This window comes from Tupaia chinensis, unplaced genomic scaffold (assembly GCF_000334495.1).
Source record: "Tupaia chinensis unplaced genomic scaffold, TupChi_1.0 Scaffold000217_1, whole genome shotgun sequence".
Lineage (NCBI taxonomy): Eukaryota > Metazoa > Chordata > Mammalia > Scandentia > Tupaiidae > Tupaia > Tupaia belangeri.
Window position 1 is genome coordinate 1,001,204 of NW_006159692.1, and position 14,718 is coordinate 1,015,921.

The 14,718-nt window shown below is 40.1% G+C and overlaps 1 protein-coding gene across 1 annotated transcript in view; it reads left to right on the forward strand.

Annotated features, from left to right (window-relative positions):
* LIPN (lipase family member N) overlaps positions 1–1,299 on the forward strand; it is a 21,175-nt gene extending 19,876 nt beyond the window's left edge. Inside the window, exon 9 of the mRNA XM_006147605.1 lies at positions 1,066–1,299. Within this exon, the coding sequence (XP_006147667.1) occupies positions 1,066–1,299 (234 nt within the window). The remainder of the gene's footprint in view (positions 1–1,065) is intronic.
* The last annotated feature ends 13,419 nt before the right edge of the window (positions 1,300–14,718 follow it).

Genomic DNA, 14,718 nt, shown 5'->3' on the forward strand with positions numbered 1-14,718 from the left:
CCAGATTCTAATATTGCCAGAACCCCCCCCCCCCCAGGATTCTTCACCATTCTCTCTCTTTCTTCTTTTTAGAGCTTAGTCACCTCCATTGCTTCAACTTAGACTACTCTTACTCCTTGCCTAGATTTTTTTCAGAATCTATCTTCAACCTACCCATTCTTCAAGTCATCTCACTAGGATATCCATATAGTCATCTTCAGAGCTCTGAGAAATAACCCTTCCTCGTCCCCAAAACTTCTGAAAGATATGCAAATTCCTCTTTTTTTTTTTTTTTTTTGGAGAGCTTTTTTGCTATTGGGCATGTGTGCTCACGAGAAAGACAGAGAGAGACAGAGAGACAGAAAGCAAGAAATCACCCCCCCAGGGAGGATGGCCACACCGCAATCCCTTTTCCTCCATTTTCCTCTTGGGATCTGGGGCACACACACACACGCCTGGCATGAGTTTAAGCCACTGAGTCCGGGACTCAAATTGTGGTCAACAACATGGGAGTCCATGACATAGCCATTACACCAACTGCTGGTCCCATGATGTCCAAATTCCTTAGGCTGACATTCAGACCTTGACTGTCTGCCTGCATCCTTATAATAACCTACCATATTCCCTTACATAGTTTCTTCCCCAGGTCCACTCAAGAGTTCGCCATTCTTGATCATGGGACCTGCACATTCTACATGTCTCCTGGAAAGCCCTGCCACCTCCTTCTCTGCCTGTCAGAATCCAACCATTCTTCTTATCATTTTAAATGGCTTCTATTTTTATGAAGCTCCCAGTTGGAAACTGTTTCCTCTTTGTCTTTACTTCCACTATATTTTGGGAGTGCTTTACGGCATTCAACATACCCTTCTTTGTATAAAAACGTTGGTGTAGCTATCTTACCTTGCTCTCTTCTTTGCAAACTCTTCAAACGTAAGTGCCATTGCACGTGTTCTTCCCCTCTCCCTTGGTGCTTTAGAGAGCCACGTCCATAGAAGATACCCAGCTAGTCACCCTTCTGTTTATTTGAATTCAGCTGTATCTATGAGGAGTGCCCTTTCATGAGTACCTTTTCTTTCTCTCCCACAGAGTCGTCCCCCACTGTACAACTTGACTGCCATGAATGTGCCTACTGCTATTTGGTCTGGAGGACGTGATGTCCTTATAACACGCCAAGATGTGGCCAGGGTACTTCCCCAGATCAGGAGTCTTCGTTACTTCAAAGAGTTCCCAGATTGGAACCACTTTGATTTTGTCTGGGGTCTTGATGCCCCTCAGCGCCTGTACAGTAAAATCATAGCGCTAATGAAGGAATATTCCTAAATGCAGTGCATCGACTTTTCAGTTAAAAGGTGCTTCCAGGCCCACAAGAGGCTTTAGGGGAAATGCTCATGAGTGATGAGGTTGCCCTGGGCACCATTGCTACTATTGCTGAAGCGTTCTCCTGTCTCAGTATCCCAGTGGGAATCATTTGAACTGTTTGGCTCTTTCTCTAAGAAATATCTGAAATCTCAAAATCTCACCCCCTCCATCAGGGGTATAAGCCCTCTTTTTCATCTGAGATGATCTAGCGAGCTCTCTCTGTTCAATGAATAACTAGGAGAGTAGTTAAGACTTTTTCTCATTCCAAGGTATCTATAGAGGTTCATATAGATATATAAGCTTCATGTAAACAATACCCTTTCCCCACCCCTCTTTTCAAAAAATTGAACATAAACATAGGAGTCCTGACCTAAAGAGAAAGATTTTGTCAAGGTGACCATTTATACACACACACACACACACACACACACATTTTAATTTATTGAAGTTTAATTGAGCAAATCTTAACACAACTTGAATCAGACAGTTTCCAGGACCTGAGCAACTCTAGGTACCCTTGTGGTCAACTCAGTATTATAAGTTCCAGAAAGGGAAAGTGATGTGTGCAGGAAAAGGAAAGTGATGAACAAAAACAAAAGTGAAGGAATGAGGTAGAAATCCAATTTCGGTTGGTTACATTCTGAAATCCATTGGTGTTAACACCATTTGAAAGGTAGAATGCCTGTGATTAACTGTAGTCTAGCTGCCATGATTGGCTGTAACTCAGTAAAAAGAAAAAAAAAAAGCAGTGTTATCTAAACGAGGTAGCAATTGGTTTATAGAAACCAAGCAGGAGTACCGAGTCTTTTTCAATATTCTTTTACAATTCACCCCTGGTGGTCAGACTCTCAATTTTGAGAGTCTGACTAAAACTTAGGGCATTGGTATATTGAGTGCTGTGATCTTGGGGCTTACAGAAATCACAATTAGACAGTCATTATTATGATCAGCTATAACCAAGCCATGAAATATGCCCTGATCCACATCAATGAACCTGAAAGAAAAACCAGTGGTCCAGAAAACGAGTAACATTGAAGTGTTCCAGAGCTTCCTTTACTATTACAACACCAGAAGAAAAAAAAGAAAGAAAAAGAAAAAGGGAGAATAATTAGGATAGGCAAAACTGCTCATTATTAAACTATTCACTATAGGCCACTGCCTTTGAAATAAAGCTGAATTAATAAGGTTGTCTGATAATAACATATGAGAGTACACAGGCAGAAGGCAACTGTTGTAGCATGCAAGAAGTAATTCTGTTTTCCTCTAAATAGTAATTAGGCTGATCGGTTGTTATGTTTTCACTATCCAAACAGGAGGAATAGTTTTGTATTTGTACCCAAGTAACATTTAAACAGAACCAAGAAAGCCTCATTTACAACCAGCAAGCGAGGCACTAGAAAACAGTTAAACCTTGCTCCGTTTCAGCCTCCATGAGATGCCGAACACTGATTCTAGGATAAGATATATAGTCGAAAAAGCAGTACAAAGTTTTACTGTCAGCTCCTGAATTCCTGAATAGTGTGAATTTGGAAAAGTTCTTTACCTTCCATGAAGATGTAATTAATAAAAAACTGTTTAGGTTCCGCAGAGAATCAAAAAAAAGTAATATACACATAAATCTTCAATAGTTTATTTTAACCATAAGGAGGTCAATGTAAAGAAGTGTGTTTAGAGTTGTATGCAGGACCAAGGTCCTTTGTATGTTACATGTTGCATAATCATTCTGCAATAATTAATCTATGAAGTAGATTTCCCATGAGCTGAAACACCTGTGCTACAACTCCAGACTTATAATGCTTCTCCTCTCTCCTGCTAGCCCAGCCATCAAAGTCTGTTGGTCAAAAAGAGTGGGTGATTTGGGACCAACAGTTGGTGTAATGGCTATGTCCCTGGACTCCCATGTAGGCGGACTGTGGTTAGAGTCCTGAACCCAGTGGCTTAAACTCATGCGGAGCACGTGTGCATGCATGCCCAAGATGCAGAGAGGAGGATGGAGTAGAAGGGATTCTGGAGTGGCCATCCCCCTAGGGGGTGACTTTTCACTTTCTGTCTCTGTCTCAGGCGAGTGTACGTGCCCTATAGCAAAAACCTCTCAAAAGATAAAAAAGAGAGAGAGGGGGCTATTTGGTGGCTGGTGGGACCAAGTTGTGGACTACAAAGGGAACTTGCAGCCACTCAGCCCAGACACATTTTGTCCAGACTAGAAGGCTGGTGAGGAAGCTCCTTCCTCTTCATCTGGGCATTTTTGGCTTTAGGTGCTTTGTATGCAGAAGTGAGAGTCTAAAAACCAAGACCATTTCAGGTGTGAGGTTCTGGGACAAGGAATCCTATGTGGTCATCGGGATTCAGAGTAGAACTTCCTGAGGCCTGCAAGACCATAGAGTGATCAAGCGAGGAACCAACAAAGGCTCTTTCTGAGTTTTTTTATCTCTCCTAGTAACTAAGGGTCCCAGATTATTTCCTATCATCTCTAATAACAGTGCCCCTCCCCCATTCCCCATCACAGCCATAAGTATGAAGAATGAGTTTTTAATAGAAAATTAAGAAAGAAGTACACCCAAAGACATTTGGGCAGACAAATTGCTAGGCAGCAACTGTGTTTAGAGCAGATTAGGTATTACTTTCATTGTGCGATTTGGTAATGAATATTTAGCAGGGGAGGTTTGTCATGGTAGCTGACTTCTTTATTCAAATTTATAGACGTGTGTGTACTATTTAGCAGGGGAGGTTTGTCATGGTAGCTGGCTTCTTTATTCAAATTTATAGGTGTGTGTGTATTTGTGTGCTTCTCTCTCAGGTGAAGAATTTAATCACCTAATTACCCATACCCAGTGTAGACTTGGAAGTTAAGAAATCTGCATAGGGATGGTCTGCCCTATAGCTTATTGTCACAGTGGGAATTAAGATATGACCAACCATCCCATTGAATTCCTGTGTATATATGAGGAATGACAAGAAGTAAGATAACCTACTTCCCTAAGTATTTTGTTTTGTTTTGTTTTGTTTTATTTAAAAAAAAAAAGCTTAAGTAATAAATAAAACAGCAACAATGGGGGGAAAAAAAGAAAAAAAAAAAAGAAACACTGAGATCTGAGATCAGTCAGTCCCCTTCCCAGAGTCAGGAGCTCATGGGAAGAAGTCCTTGCAAAAAGCCTGATCATATAGCTGTGATTTCAGGGCTGCCTGCTATTTGGCTGTCTATCTATGACAATGACATCACCAAGGACACAGCTTGGTCCCAACAGCCCCTGGGGCATATCCACAGATTTCTGACCCCCCACAGTTCAGGAAAAACAACCAACCCTCACAGACCTCAGCGAGACGCTGTCGCCACATTAGACACCCCGGCTTCCTTGGCAATCCACGGACTTTGGCCTGGGGAAGAAGCTGATGACTACTGAATACAGGACAGCAAACTTGATGCTTGCAAAGGTGTTGGAGGCCCATGGGGAAGTGGGATTAAAAACCTGTGAGCTTCCCTCTACCCATTCATATAAGTGGCACAAAATACCTATGAGAAGATGTGAACTGGGTTCCTGGTAGACCATATTGGGTGTTTAAATTAACTCAGTATTAACTCAGTAAATGCAATTAATAATGGTTGACTCTCTCATTCAACAAATATGTTTATGCAGCCCTGTAGACTTATGTCTATGTGTAAACCAGTTGGAATTCATTTGATAGGCATTACATATATTGTTTAATACAGTAAATAACAAAAATAAAGTAAATAATCCATAATTCATTACTCTTAACAGTGAGTTTTAGTGTCTTAATATAGGATGAGAACTTAAAAGCACACACTTGAGAATCCAAGTTTAAGTGCAAATCTCTCTGTACTTTTTTTCTCTTAAATTTTGCCAGAGAGGACCAGCAGGTGGCATGGAGGTTAAACTGCTAGAATCCTTGTGGTCAACTGCGCTATTCTAGTCCTGGACATTGAGCTTAAAAATCATTCCAAGTATGTGCGTGTGTGTGTGTGTGTGTGTGTGTAAATACCCAGAATTCCTAGAGAAGGGATTGTGGTGTGCCCATCTCCCCTCCGCCCCACCCCCCCAACCCCCAGGGGAGGGAGATTTCTCACTTTCCTTCTCTTTCTCTGTCTGGTGAGCATACATCCCCTATAGCAAAAATTAAAAAGAAAAAAAATAATTGCTAGAGGATATGTGCACCTGCCAGAAACAGAGACAGGGAGAAGAAGAAAGAATCTCCACAGGGATGGTCACACCATAACATCTCTCCTTCATTCCTCCACCCTGTCAGGACTGGGGCATGCCTGCACATGTGCCCAGCATGTTTCTCAAGCTGCCGGCCCAGACATGAACCGCAGGTTTGCCATGTTGTATCCAGCTGCCTCAGCCATCAAGCCATGAAGCCAGCATACCTCTATATTTTTATAAGTATAAATTCTGACTCTTCTAATTTTAGTGAATTTCTTTCATGCAATATAATCAATTTCATAGAGACTAAGTTCAAATGGTAGTTCTTTCATGCAATATAATCAATTTCATAGAGTTCAAATGGTACCTTTTGTGAGACTCATTCAGAAAAGAACAAAGTGGGTATTTCGTCACCAGGGCTGTGTTCTGCTCTGATCACCTTCCCATTCTCCTTTCATAGGAAGTGTGTCGACATCATCCAACGTCTGGCCAAAATGCCACCATTTCTGCAGTTTTCCCTGAACCTTATGGATCAGAATTACTGCTCCCTTTTCTCAATCATTTTTTTTTTTTGAGAGGTTTTTGCTATAGGGCGCGTGCGCTCGCCAGACAGACAGGGAGAGACAGAGAGACAGAAAGCAGGAAATCACCCCCCAGGGGGGATGGCCACGCTGCAATCCCTTCTCCTCCATTCTCCTCTCGGGATCTTGGGCATGCATGCACATGCGCCTGGCGTGAGTTTAAGCCACCGGGTCCGGGACTTGAACCACGGTCGACTACATGGGAGTCCGGCGACATAGCCATTATGCTAACTGCTGGTCCCTCAATCACTTTTCACTAGGCTCCAGAATTATGGTTTTGGAGAGTTTTGTGTAAGTCTATCTCCCTAATAAATTTCAAATATTGCAAGAACACAATGCATGTCTTTCTTTTTTCTTTTCTTTTTCACATCTCAATGTTTCGCCTTTAAACATGATATTGGCTTTTGAGAAAAAAAAAACTTCTGTGTATTTATGATATATGTGCTTATAATATATAGATTATATGATTTGACTCTTTTTAAATTCAATCAAGATATAATCAGGGATAGAAATGAAAAATACATTTTAGAATGGTTTGGAGCAAAAAAATAAAGAACAATAAGTGTTGGTGAGGCTGTGGTGAAAAAGGATCTCTCTTAACACTGTTGGCGGGAAAGTAAATTAGTCCTACATTTGTGGAAAACAATATGGAGATTTCCCAAAAACCTACAAATAGAACTTCCATATGACCCAATAATCCCACTTCTTGGTATTTATCCTTCAGATGCATATCTTTCTTATCTTTTAACTCTTTAAAAAACATTTTATTTTGAAATGCCATAGATTTACATAAAACTGGAAATAGAGGAGAGGTGTCTTATATACATTTTACTCCATTTCCCTCAAAGGTACTATCTCATATATGTGTCCTATACAAAATCATTATATCAACCTTGTACTATCCCCAGAGCTTAATCAGAATTCACCAGATTACATGCCCCCATGTGTGTGTGTCTTTGTGTGTGTGTGTGTGTGCATGTTTCGATGGGATTTTATCACATGTGCAGATTATGTAACTGCAGTCAACATTAAATTCTATAACTGTCTCTGTCACCACGAAATTTTCCCTTGTGCAATCTCTTTTTAGTCCACAACCACTGCCACCTCCAATTCTCCTTGAACCTGACCCCTAAGAGCCATTTCTCTGTCACCACGAAATTTTCCCTTGTGCAATCTCTTTTTAGTCCACAACCACTGCCACCTCCAATTCTTGAACCTGACCCCTGAGAGCCATTTAATCTGTTCTCCATTTCTATAATGTTGTGTACTTAGAGTCATTCAGCCTCTGACCTTCTGATATTGGTTTTTTGTTTGTTTGTTTCTTTGTTTTTTTAGGGTAAGGTTCCTGAGATCCACCCAAACTGTTACATGTCCTGTTTAGAGCTGATTTATACCCTGTGGTAGGGATGCACTACAGTGTGTCAAACCACTTGCCCACTGAAGGACATCTCAGTTGTTTCCCAGTTTTGATTTTTCCGTTATTGTGATGGTCTAAAACTAGAGAAGGAATCCATTTGGATTTCTTCATTTGAATTGATTGCTGGTCTAACTCAAAGCTTAATTTTCCATTTCTCTGATAGGAGCACTGCCCCAAGGGAAAAATGTCAGTTTCCCAAGACTAAATTTCCATTAAGTTGACCACACAATCCTTCACTCATATCTTAGTCCAACATTTAGAAAATGGAAAACATCGATTGTTGTTCCCATTGCCTTTTAGAGTTCCAGTGTGATATAAGAAGTGCTTTGGGGTAAGGTGAAAGCAGATTGCTGGCATTCATACCGTCCTGGGTTATGAAATGCTTCCTCCAGCTAGTGTCATGATGCAATAGGTCTTTAACTCCATCTACCTTCCAACAGCATTATCACATCTCCCATAGAGCCAACCCAAAGGAAAACACTAACAGTAGCAATGAGAATAACATTAAGATTGTCTAATCATTTAAAATTTTAATGGATGTACCAATAAAAGCACCAATAAAGTTTTTTTCTATTTTATTGTTATAGATACTAAAAGGGAAATATAAAACCAGTATGCTGTCTATGGAATGAAGCTTCAATAAAGTCTTGTGGTTCTCCTCCATCCTGCTTGCAAGCAGAATGTCCCTAAATTCTATCTCTGGAGGAATTCTGGGGCCAAACCATCCCTCTTTCTGGACCTTACATCCATTTGCCATTTTAATTAGTGTGTGAGTTGCTTTCCTAATGAAATGGGTCAACTGATCAACAAAGCTAATTTATTTGGAAATCTGTGTGCACTTGATAAACCCTCAAAATTAACACTTTTTTTAAAGTTTATGTATTTCATGAGCAAGAAAGAGACAGCACCCCAAACAGGGTCAAGACACTACAATCCACCCCAGCTTTAGCCAGCCCAGATCATGGGCATGGACCTGCCCAGCGTACTCAGAACAGTCTCTAGACGAGAACCTGAAACCTTCTCATGCAGTTTGGCCTCTCAGAGCATCATGTTTCACTGCTGCACTACTGTCTGGCCCCAAAATAAGCATCTTGGGAAAAATATATTCCAGCCCTAACATGGAGGAGCAAGCTGGAGGGTGCCAGTGTTCAATGGCTAAGTCCACATTAGAGACCCAGATTCATGTTTTCTTTCCCTCCTGCTCTCTCTTCCCCTCATTACACACACACACACACACACACACACAAAATCCTTTGCATGTCCTGCCATCACACCCCACCCTTAAAGACAAGGTCCCTGGAAACTCTGCTATAGGTTATAAACACCTGGTCCTAAATCTGTCAAAATATATCAAGGGCCAACTACTGGTATGGTGGTTAAAGTGGCTGGATCTCACAGGGCTGACTTTACGGTTTGAGTCCCAGACCCAGTGGCCTGGGAAACATGCTGGGCATACGTGCGTGTGTGCCCAAAATCCCAAGAAAAAAGTGGAGGAGAGGTGATTGTGGCATGGCTACACTGTCCAGGGGATGTTTTCTCAGTTTCTCTCTGTGTCTCTCTCTCCAACTCTCCAGTGAGTGCACTAGCCCTACAGCAATTTTTTAAAAATGATATCAAAAGTGTGGGGTGCTGATGCTCTGAACATCAAAAGCAAAAGCCAACAAATCAATAGTCTGTTGGAATAAAACAAAGGAAAACTTACTAAACACATAATCCACAAGATGTCCCAAGTAGATGTGACCCTGAGAAGGTTTAGAACAATAAGTGTTGGTGAGGCTGTGGTGAAAAAGGATCTCTCTTAACACTGTTGGCGGGAAAGTAAATTAGTCCTACATTTGTGGAAAACAGTATGGAGATTTCCCAAAAACCTACAAATAGAACTTCCATATGACCCAATAATCCCACTTCTTGGTATTTATCCTTCAGATGCATATCTTTCTTATCTTTTAACTCTTTAAAAAACATTTTATTTTGAAATGCCATAGATTTACATAAAACTGGAAATAGAGGAGAGGTGTCTTATATACATTTTACTCCATTTCCCTCAAAGGTACTATCTCATATATGTGTCCTATACAAAATCATTATATCAACCTTGTACTATCCCCAGAGCTTAATCAGAATTCACCAGATTACATGCCCCCATGTGTGTGTGTCTTTGTGTGTGTGTGTGTGTGCATGTTTCGATGGGATTTTATCACATGTGCAGATTATGTAACTGCAGTCAACATTAAATTCTATAACTGTCTCTGTCACCACGAAATTTTCCCTTGTGCAATCTCTTTTTAGTCCACAACCACTGCCACCTCCAATTCTTGAACCTGACCCCTGAGAGCCATTTAATCTGTTCTCCATTTCTATAATGTTGTGTACTTAGAGTCATTCAGCCTCTGACCTTCTGATATTGGTTTTTTGTTTGTTTGTTTCTTTGTTTTTTTAGGGTAAGGTTCCTGAGATCCACCCAAACTGTTACATGTCCTGTTTAGAGCTGATTTATACCCTGTGGTAGGGATGCACTACAGTGTGTCAAACCACTTGCCCACTGAAGGACATCTCAGTTGTTTCCCAGTTTTGATTTTTCCGTTATTGTGATGGTCTAAAACTAGAGAAGGAATCCATTTGGATTTCTTCATTTGAATTGATTGCTGGTCTAACTCAAAGCTTAATTTTCCATTTCTCTGATAGGAGCACTGCCCCAAGGGAAAAATGTCAGTTTCCCAAGACTAAATTTCCATTAAGTTGACCACACAATCCTTCACTCATATCTTAGTCCAACATTTAGAAAATGGAAAACATCGATTGTTGTTCCCATTGCCTTTTAGAGTTCCAGTGTGATATAAGAAGTGCTTTGGGGTAAGGTGAAAGCAGATTGCTGGCATTCATACCGTCCTGGGTTATGAAATGCTTCCTCCAGCTAGTGTCATGATGCAATAGGTCTTTAACTCCATCTACCTTCCAACAGCATTATCACATCTCCCATAGAGCCAACCCAAAGGAAAACACTAACAGTAGCAATGAGAATAACATTAAGATTGTCTAATCATTTAAAATTTTAATGGATGTACCAATAAAAGCACCAATAAAGTTTTTTTCTATTTTATTGTTATAGATACTAAAAGGGAAATATAAAACCAGTATGCTGTCTATGGAATGAAGCTTCAATAAAGTCTTGTGGTTCTCCTCCATCCTGCTTGCAAGCAGAATGTCCCTAAATTCTATCTCTGGAGGAATTCTGGGGCCAAACCATCCCTCTTTCTGGACCTTACATCCATTTGCCATTTTAATTAGTGTGTGAGTTGCTTTCCTAATGAAATGGGTCAACTGATCAACAAAGCTAATTTATTTGGAAATCTGTGTGCACTTGATAAACCCTCAAAATTAACACTTTTTTTAAAGTTTATGTATTTCATGAGCAAGAAAGAGACAGCACCCCAAACAGGGTCAAGACACTACAATCCACCCCAGCTTTAGCCAGCCCAGATCATGGGCATGCACCTGCCCAGCGTACTCAGAACAGTCTCTAGACGAGAACCTGAAACCTTCTCATGCAGTTTGGCCTCTCAGAGCATCATGTTTCACTGCTGCACTACTGTCTGGCCCCAAAATAAGCATCTTGGGAAAAATATATTCCAGCCCTAACATGGAGGAGCAAGCTGGAGGGTGCCAGTGTTCAATGGCTAAGTCCACATTAGAGACCCAGATTCATGTTTTCTTTCCCTCCTGCTCTCTCTTTCACTCATTACACACACACACACACACATGACTTTACGGTTTGAGTCCCAGACCCAGTGGCCTGGGAAACATGCTGGGCATACGTGCGTGTGTGCCCAAAATCCCAAGAAAAAAGTGGAGGAGAGGTGATTGTGGCATGGCTACACTGTCCAGGGGATGTTTTCTCAGTTTCTCTCTGTGTCTCTCTCTCCAACTCTCCAGTGAGTGTGTTTTCTCAGTTTCTCTCTGTGTCTCTCTCTGCAACTCCCCAGTGAGCACACTAGCCCTACAGCAATTTTTTAAAAATGATATCAAAAGTGTGGGGTGCTGATGCTCTGAACATCAAAAGCAAAAGCCAACAAATCAATAGTCTGTTGGAATAAAACAAAGGAAAAATTACTAAACACATAATCCACAAGATGTCCCAAGTAGATGTGACCCTGAGAAGGTTTACATGTGATGATGAGAAACTTACTCACATAATAGAAATAATATGTGTATATGATATAAAATTAAGAAAATGCAAATATTGTAAGAATAGTTTTATTAAGTAGCTTCTTTAAATAGATTTTTGGGAGCATTGACATAATATATATCCGTATCTCCACAGTTATGTATATTTATCTAATTTTAACTTTTTTCACTTTTTGATATCTTTTAGTCATTTGATATGTGTCTCAAGAAATTTGTTCAAGAAGGAGGATGTATTAATCATTGCCTGTTTTTGCCTTAACATAAACAATAAAAACATCTTCTGAACACAACTTTCTTTTTTTTTTTTTTGGAGAGATTTTCACTGTAGGGCGCGTGCGCTCGCCAGACAGACAGAGAGAGACATAGAGACAGAAAGCGAGAAATCACCCCCCAGGGGGGATGGTCACGCCGCAATCCCTTCTCCTCCATTCTCCTCTCGGGATCTTGGGCACGCACGCACACGCGCCCGGCGTGAGTTTTAAGCCACCGGGTCCGGGACACGAACCGCGGTCGACTACGTGGGAGTCCAGCGACATAGCCATTACGCTAACTTCTGGTTCCCTGAACACAAATTTCTTGAGACACTTTTTTATTTTTATAACAATAAGACTTATTTCTAACTCACGTTAAATGACTTGATAGTTATAGGTTGTTGTAGAGACATTTTTCTAGTATCTCATGAAGTTTAGCATTACAACAGGGAGGTCTGGAGTCACCTACATTTTTGTCCATTTGGGAGTAACCTGCTATGGTTGTTTAAAAATTATTACTTTTCTGTTTATATGCTTAAATTATATTTATTATGGCTTTATATTTCATCCTCGTAATTTAAAACATTTAGCAAGCATACGTATGCAAAGGTTCCTCTCTTGATTTTAATTTTGCAGTAAGCCCTTTCAATCTGCATTTACAGATTTTCTTCAACTCAAGTTTTCTTCTATCACATCTTTGAATGTTGGTGTGTCTATTCCTTTGTTTTAGTTTTATGTGCTAATTTAGTCAAGAAACCTCAATTATACATTGTTTTCTCAAAATCTGTCATCTTTTTCATTGTTTTTATCTCTGTTTCTCTAGCTTATGAGCATGGTAATCACTTTGTTTCTCATAATCACTAATCACTCTTCTATGCAATTCTGTACTTTACAAACTTCGGTATTTTAAACCATTTCTTTTAGCTTTCTTCAGTTTTCCTTTATCTTGCCAATCTGTCTTTATTTGCAATGTGTTCTACATTTTGAAAATATTTAGATCAATAAAGCAATATTAAAAATAATGCAATGAACACCTGTACTTACTACCCAGATTTGGCAGTAAAATATTACAAATGAGATTTCTCTCTTTGCCTCAATTTTGGTTTATTTTCCCAGCATATTGTTTATTTCAGCAAAATAGACAATAAAAATGTATCATCTTCTGTATTTAATTATATATATATATATGCATATCATATGTGTAGATGCACGTGTGAGTATATGCACTTGAAATGTTAAATCCGAAAGGTATATTTCTTATCTCCTGTCTCCTTTTTATTTCATACTGTGCTATTTTTATTTCAGCATATTATTTTCTTCCTGATATTTTCTTCTGAGTTTTACCCAAAAAATCTTAGCATTATCTCATTTAAAAAGTCAAAGTACTTCTCTAACAAGATGCAATATTGTTATCAGCGATGCTTCACATGTGGCCCCTTCTTAGTGGTAGCCACACCCTTCCTGAGTGACCTTTGGAGAGCTACCACCTTCTCACCATATGCTGGTGACTATATTTCTCAGTTTACTCCACATATTTTCCTCCTGCTCCAGCATAAGTCTATCATGAGACTGGAAGTCAGATATTTTAGTCTTTAAAAGCAAGGCTCTATACCATTTAGTTTATTTGATTTGGGGAGGTTTATTTTGTTTTACTTTAAGCAAGTCACTTTTTCTGGGTCTCGCTTTTCTCATCTATAGCTTAAAGAGTGAGATTGTGCTTTTATTTCCTATTTATTTATTTATTTATTTATTTATTTATTTATTTATTTATTTGCAATAGGGCATGTGTGCTGGAGAGGGACATAAAGAGAAGGAAAGTGAGAAATCACCTCCCAGAGAGGATGACAATGCTGCAATCCCTTCATTCTCCTCTTGGAATTTTGGGCACACACATAAAATATGCATCCCACGTATTTGTCAAGCTGCTGGGTCTGGGACTCCAATCACGGAGTCATTCACATGGGTCCTGCACTTTAGCAACCATGCCACCTGCTGGCCTGGATGATCTTTTTTCGTACAAATACCCAATATTATAGCCACTGGCCACATGTGCCTATACAAACTTAAATTCTAATTATTTTGAATCAAATTTAAGTTAGCTCTCAGTTTAGCTATCTTCCAAGTGCTTGGCAGTCACACAGGGATAGTAGTTACTGGACACATATAAAGTATTTTCATCATTCCAGATAGTTCTATTGCACAGCTCTGGATAAGCCCTAGGAAGGAGCTGCTAGTGAGCTCCAGCCTCATAGCTTCAGCACTGTTAGTACAGTAACATATATGAGCCCCAGATATAATGACTGGCAAGTAGTTGATAGTCATTCCTAATAATGATGTCATCAGGAAAAACCTAAAGTGTTGGCCGCGATAAGACTCCCACATAAATGCTTCTTGATGAAATTCCTTGCAAAATCCCTGAAGGAAAACTACCTTCGTCATAAAGAAATCCTTGACCCTCCTCACACTCGGTACAGCCCATCCTCTTCTTCAAACTGGAAGGATCATCTCCCTATCTGAACTCCCTATCGCTTTATTGCTTCTTCCCTATGCACCTACCCCTCTTCTACTTTGAATTGCCTGGCTATGTAGGCTTCTACCAGAGTGTCCACGTGAGTTCAGGGACTCACCTCTTCCACCAGCAGGCCTTGTAGACAAATACAACTACAGAGGAATTCAGGCCTGAGGCAGTGGAGCTGGTTGCTAAGGAGATGGCTGATTACAGGGGAAGTTCTGCATGACCAGTGTCCTGTGCCTCTACTGCTTTGGCCTCACTTTATACTGTTGCA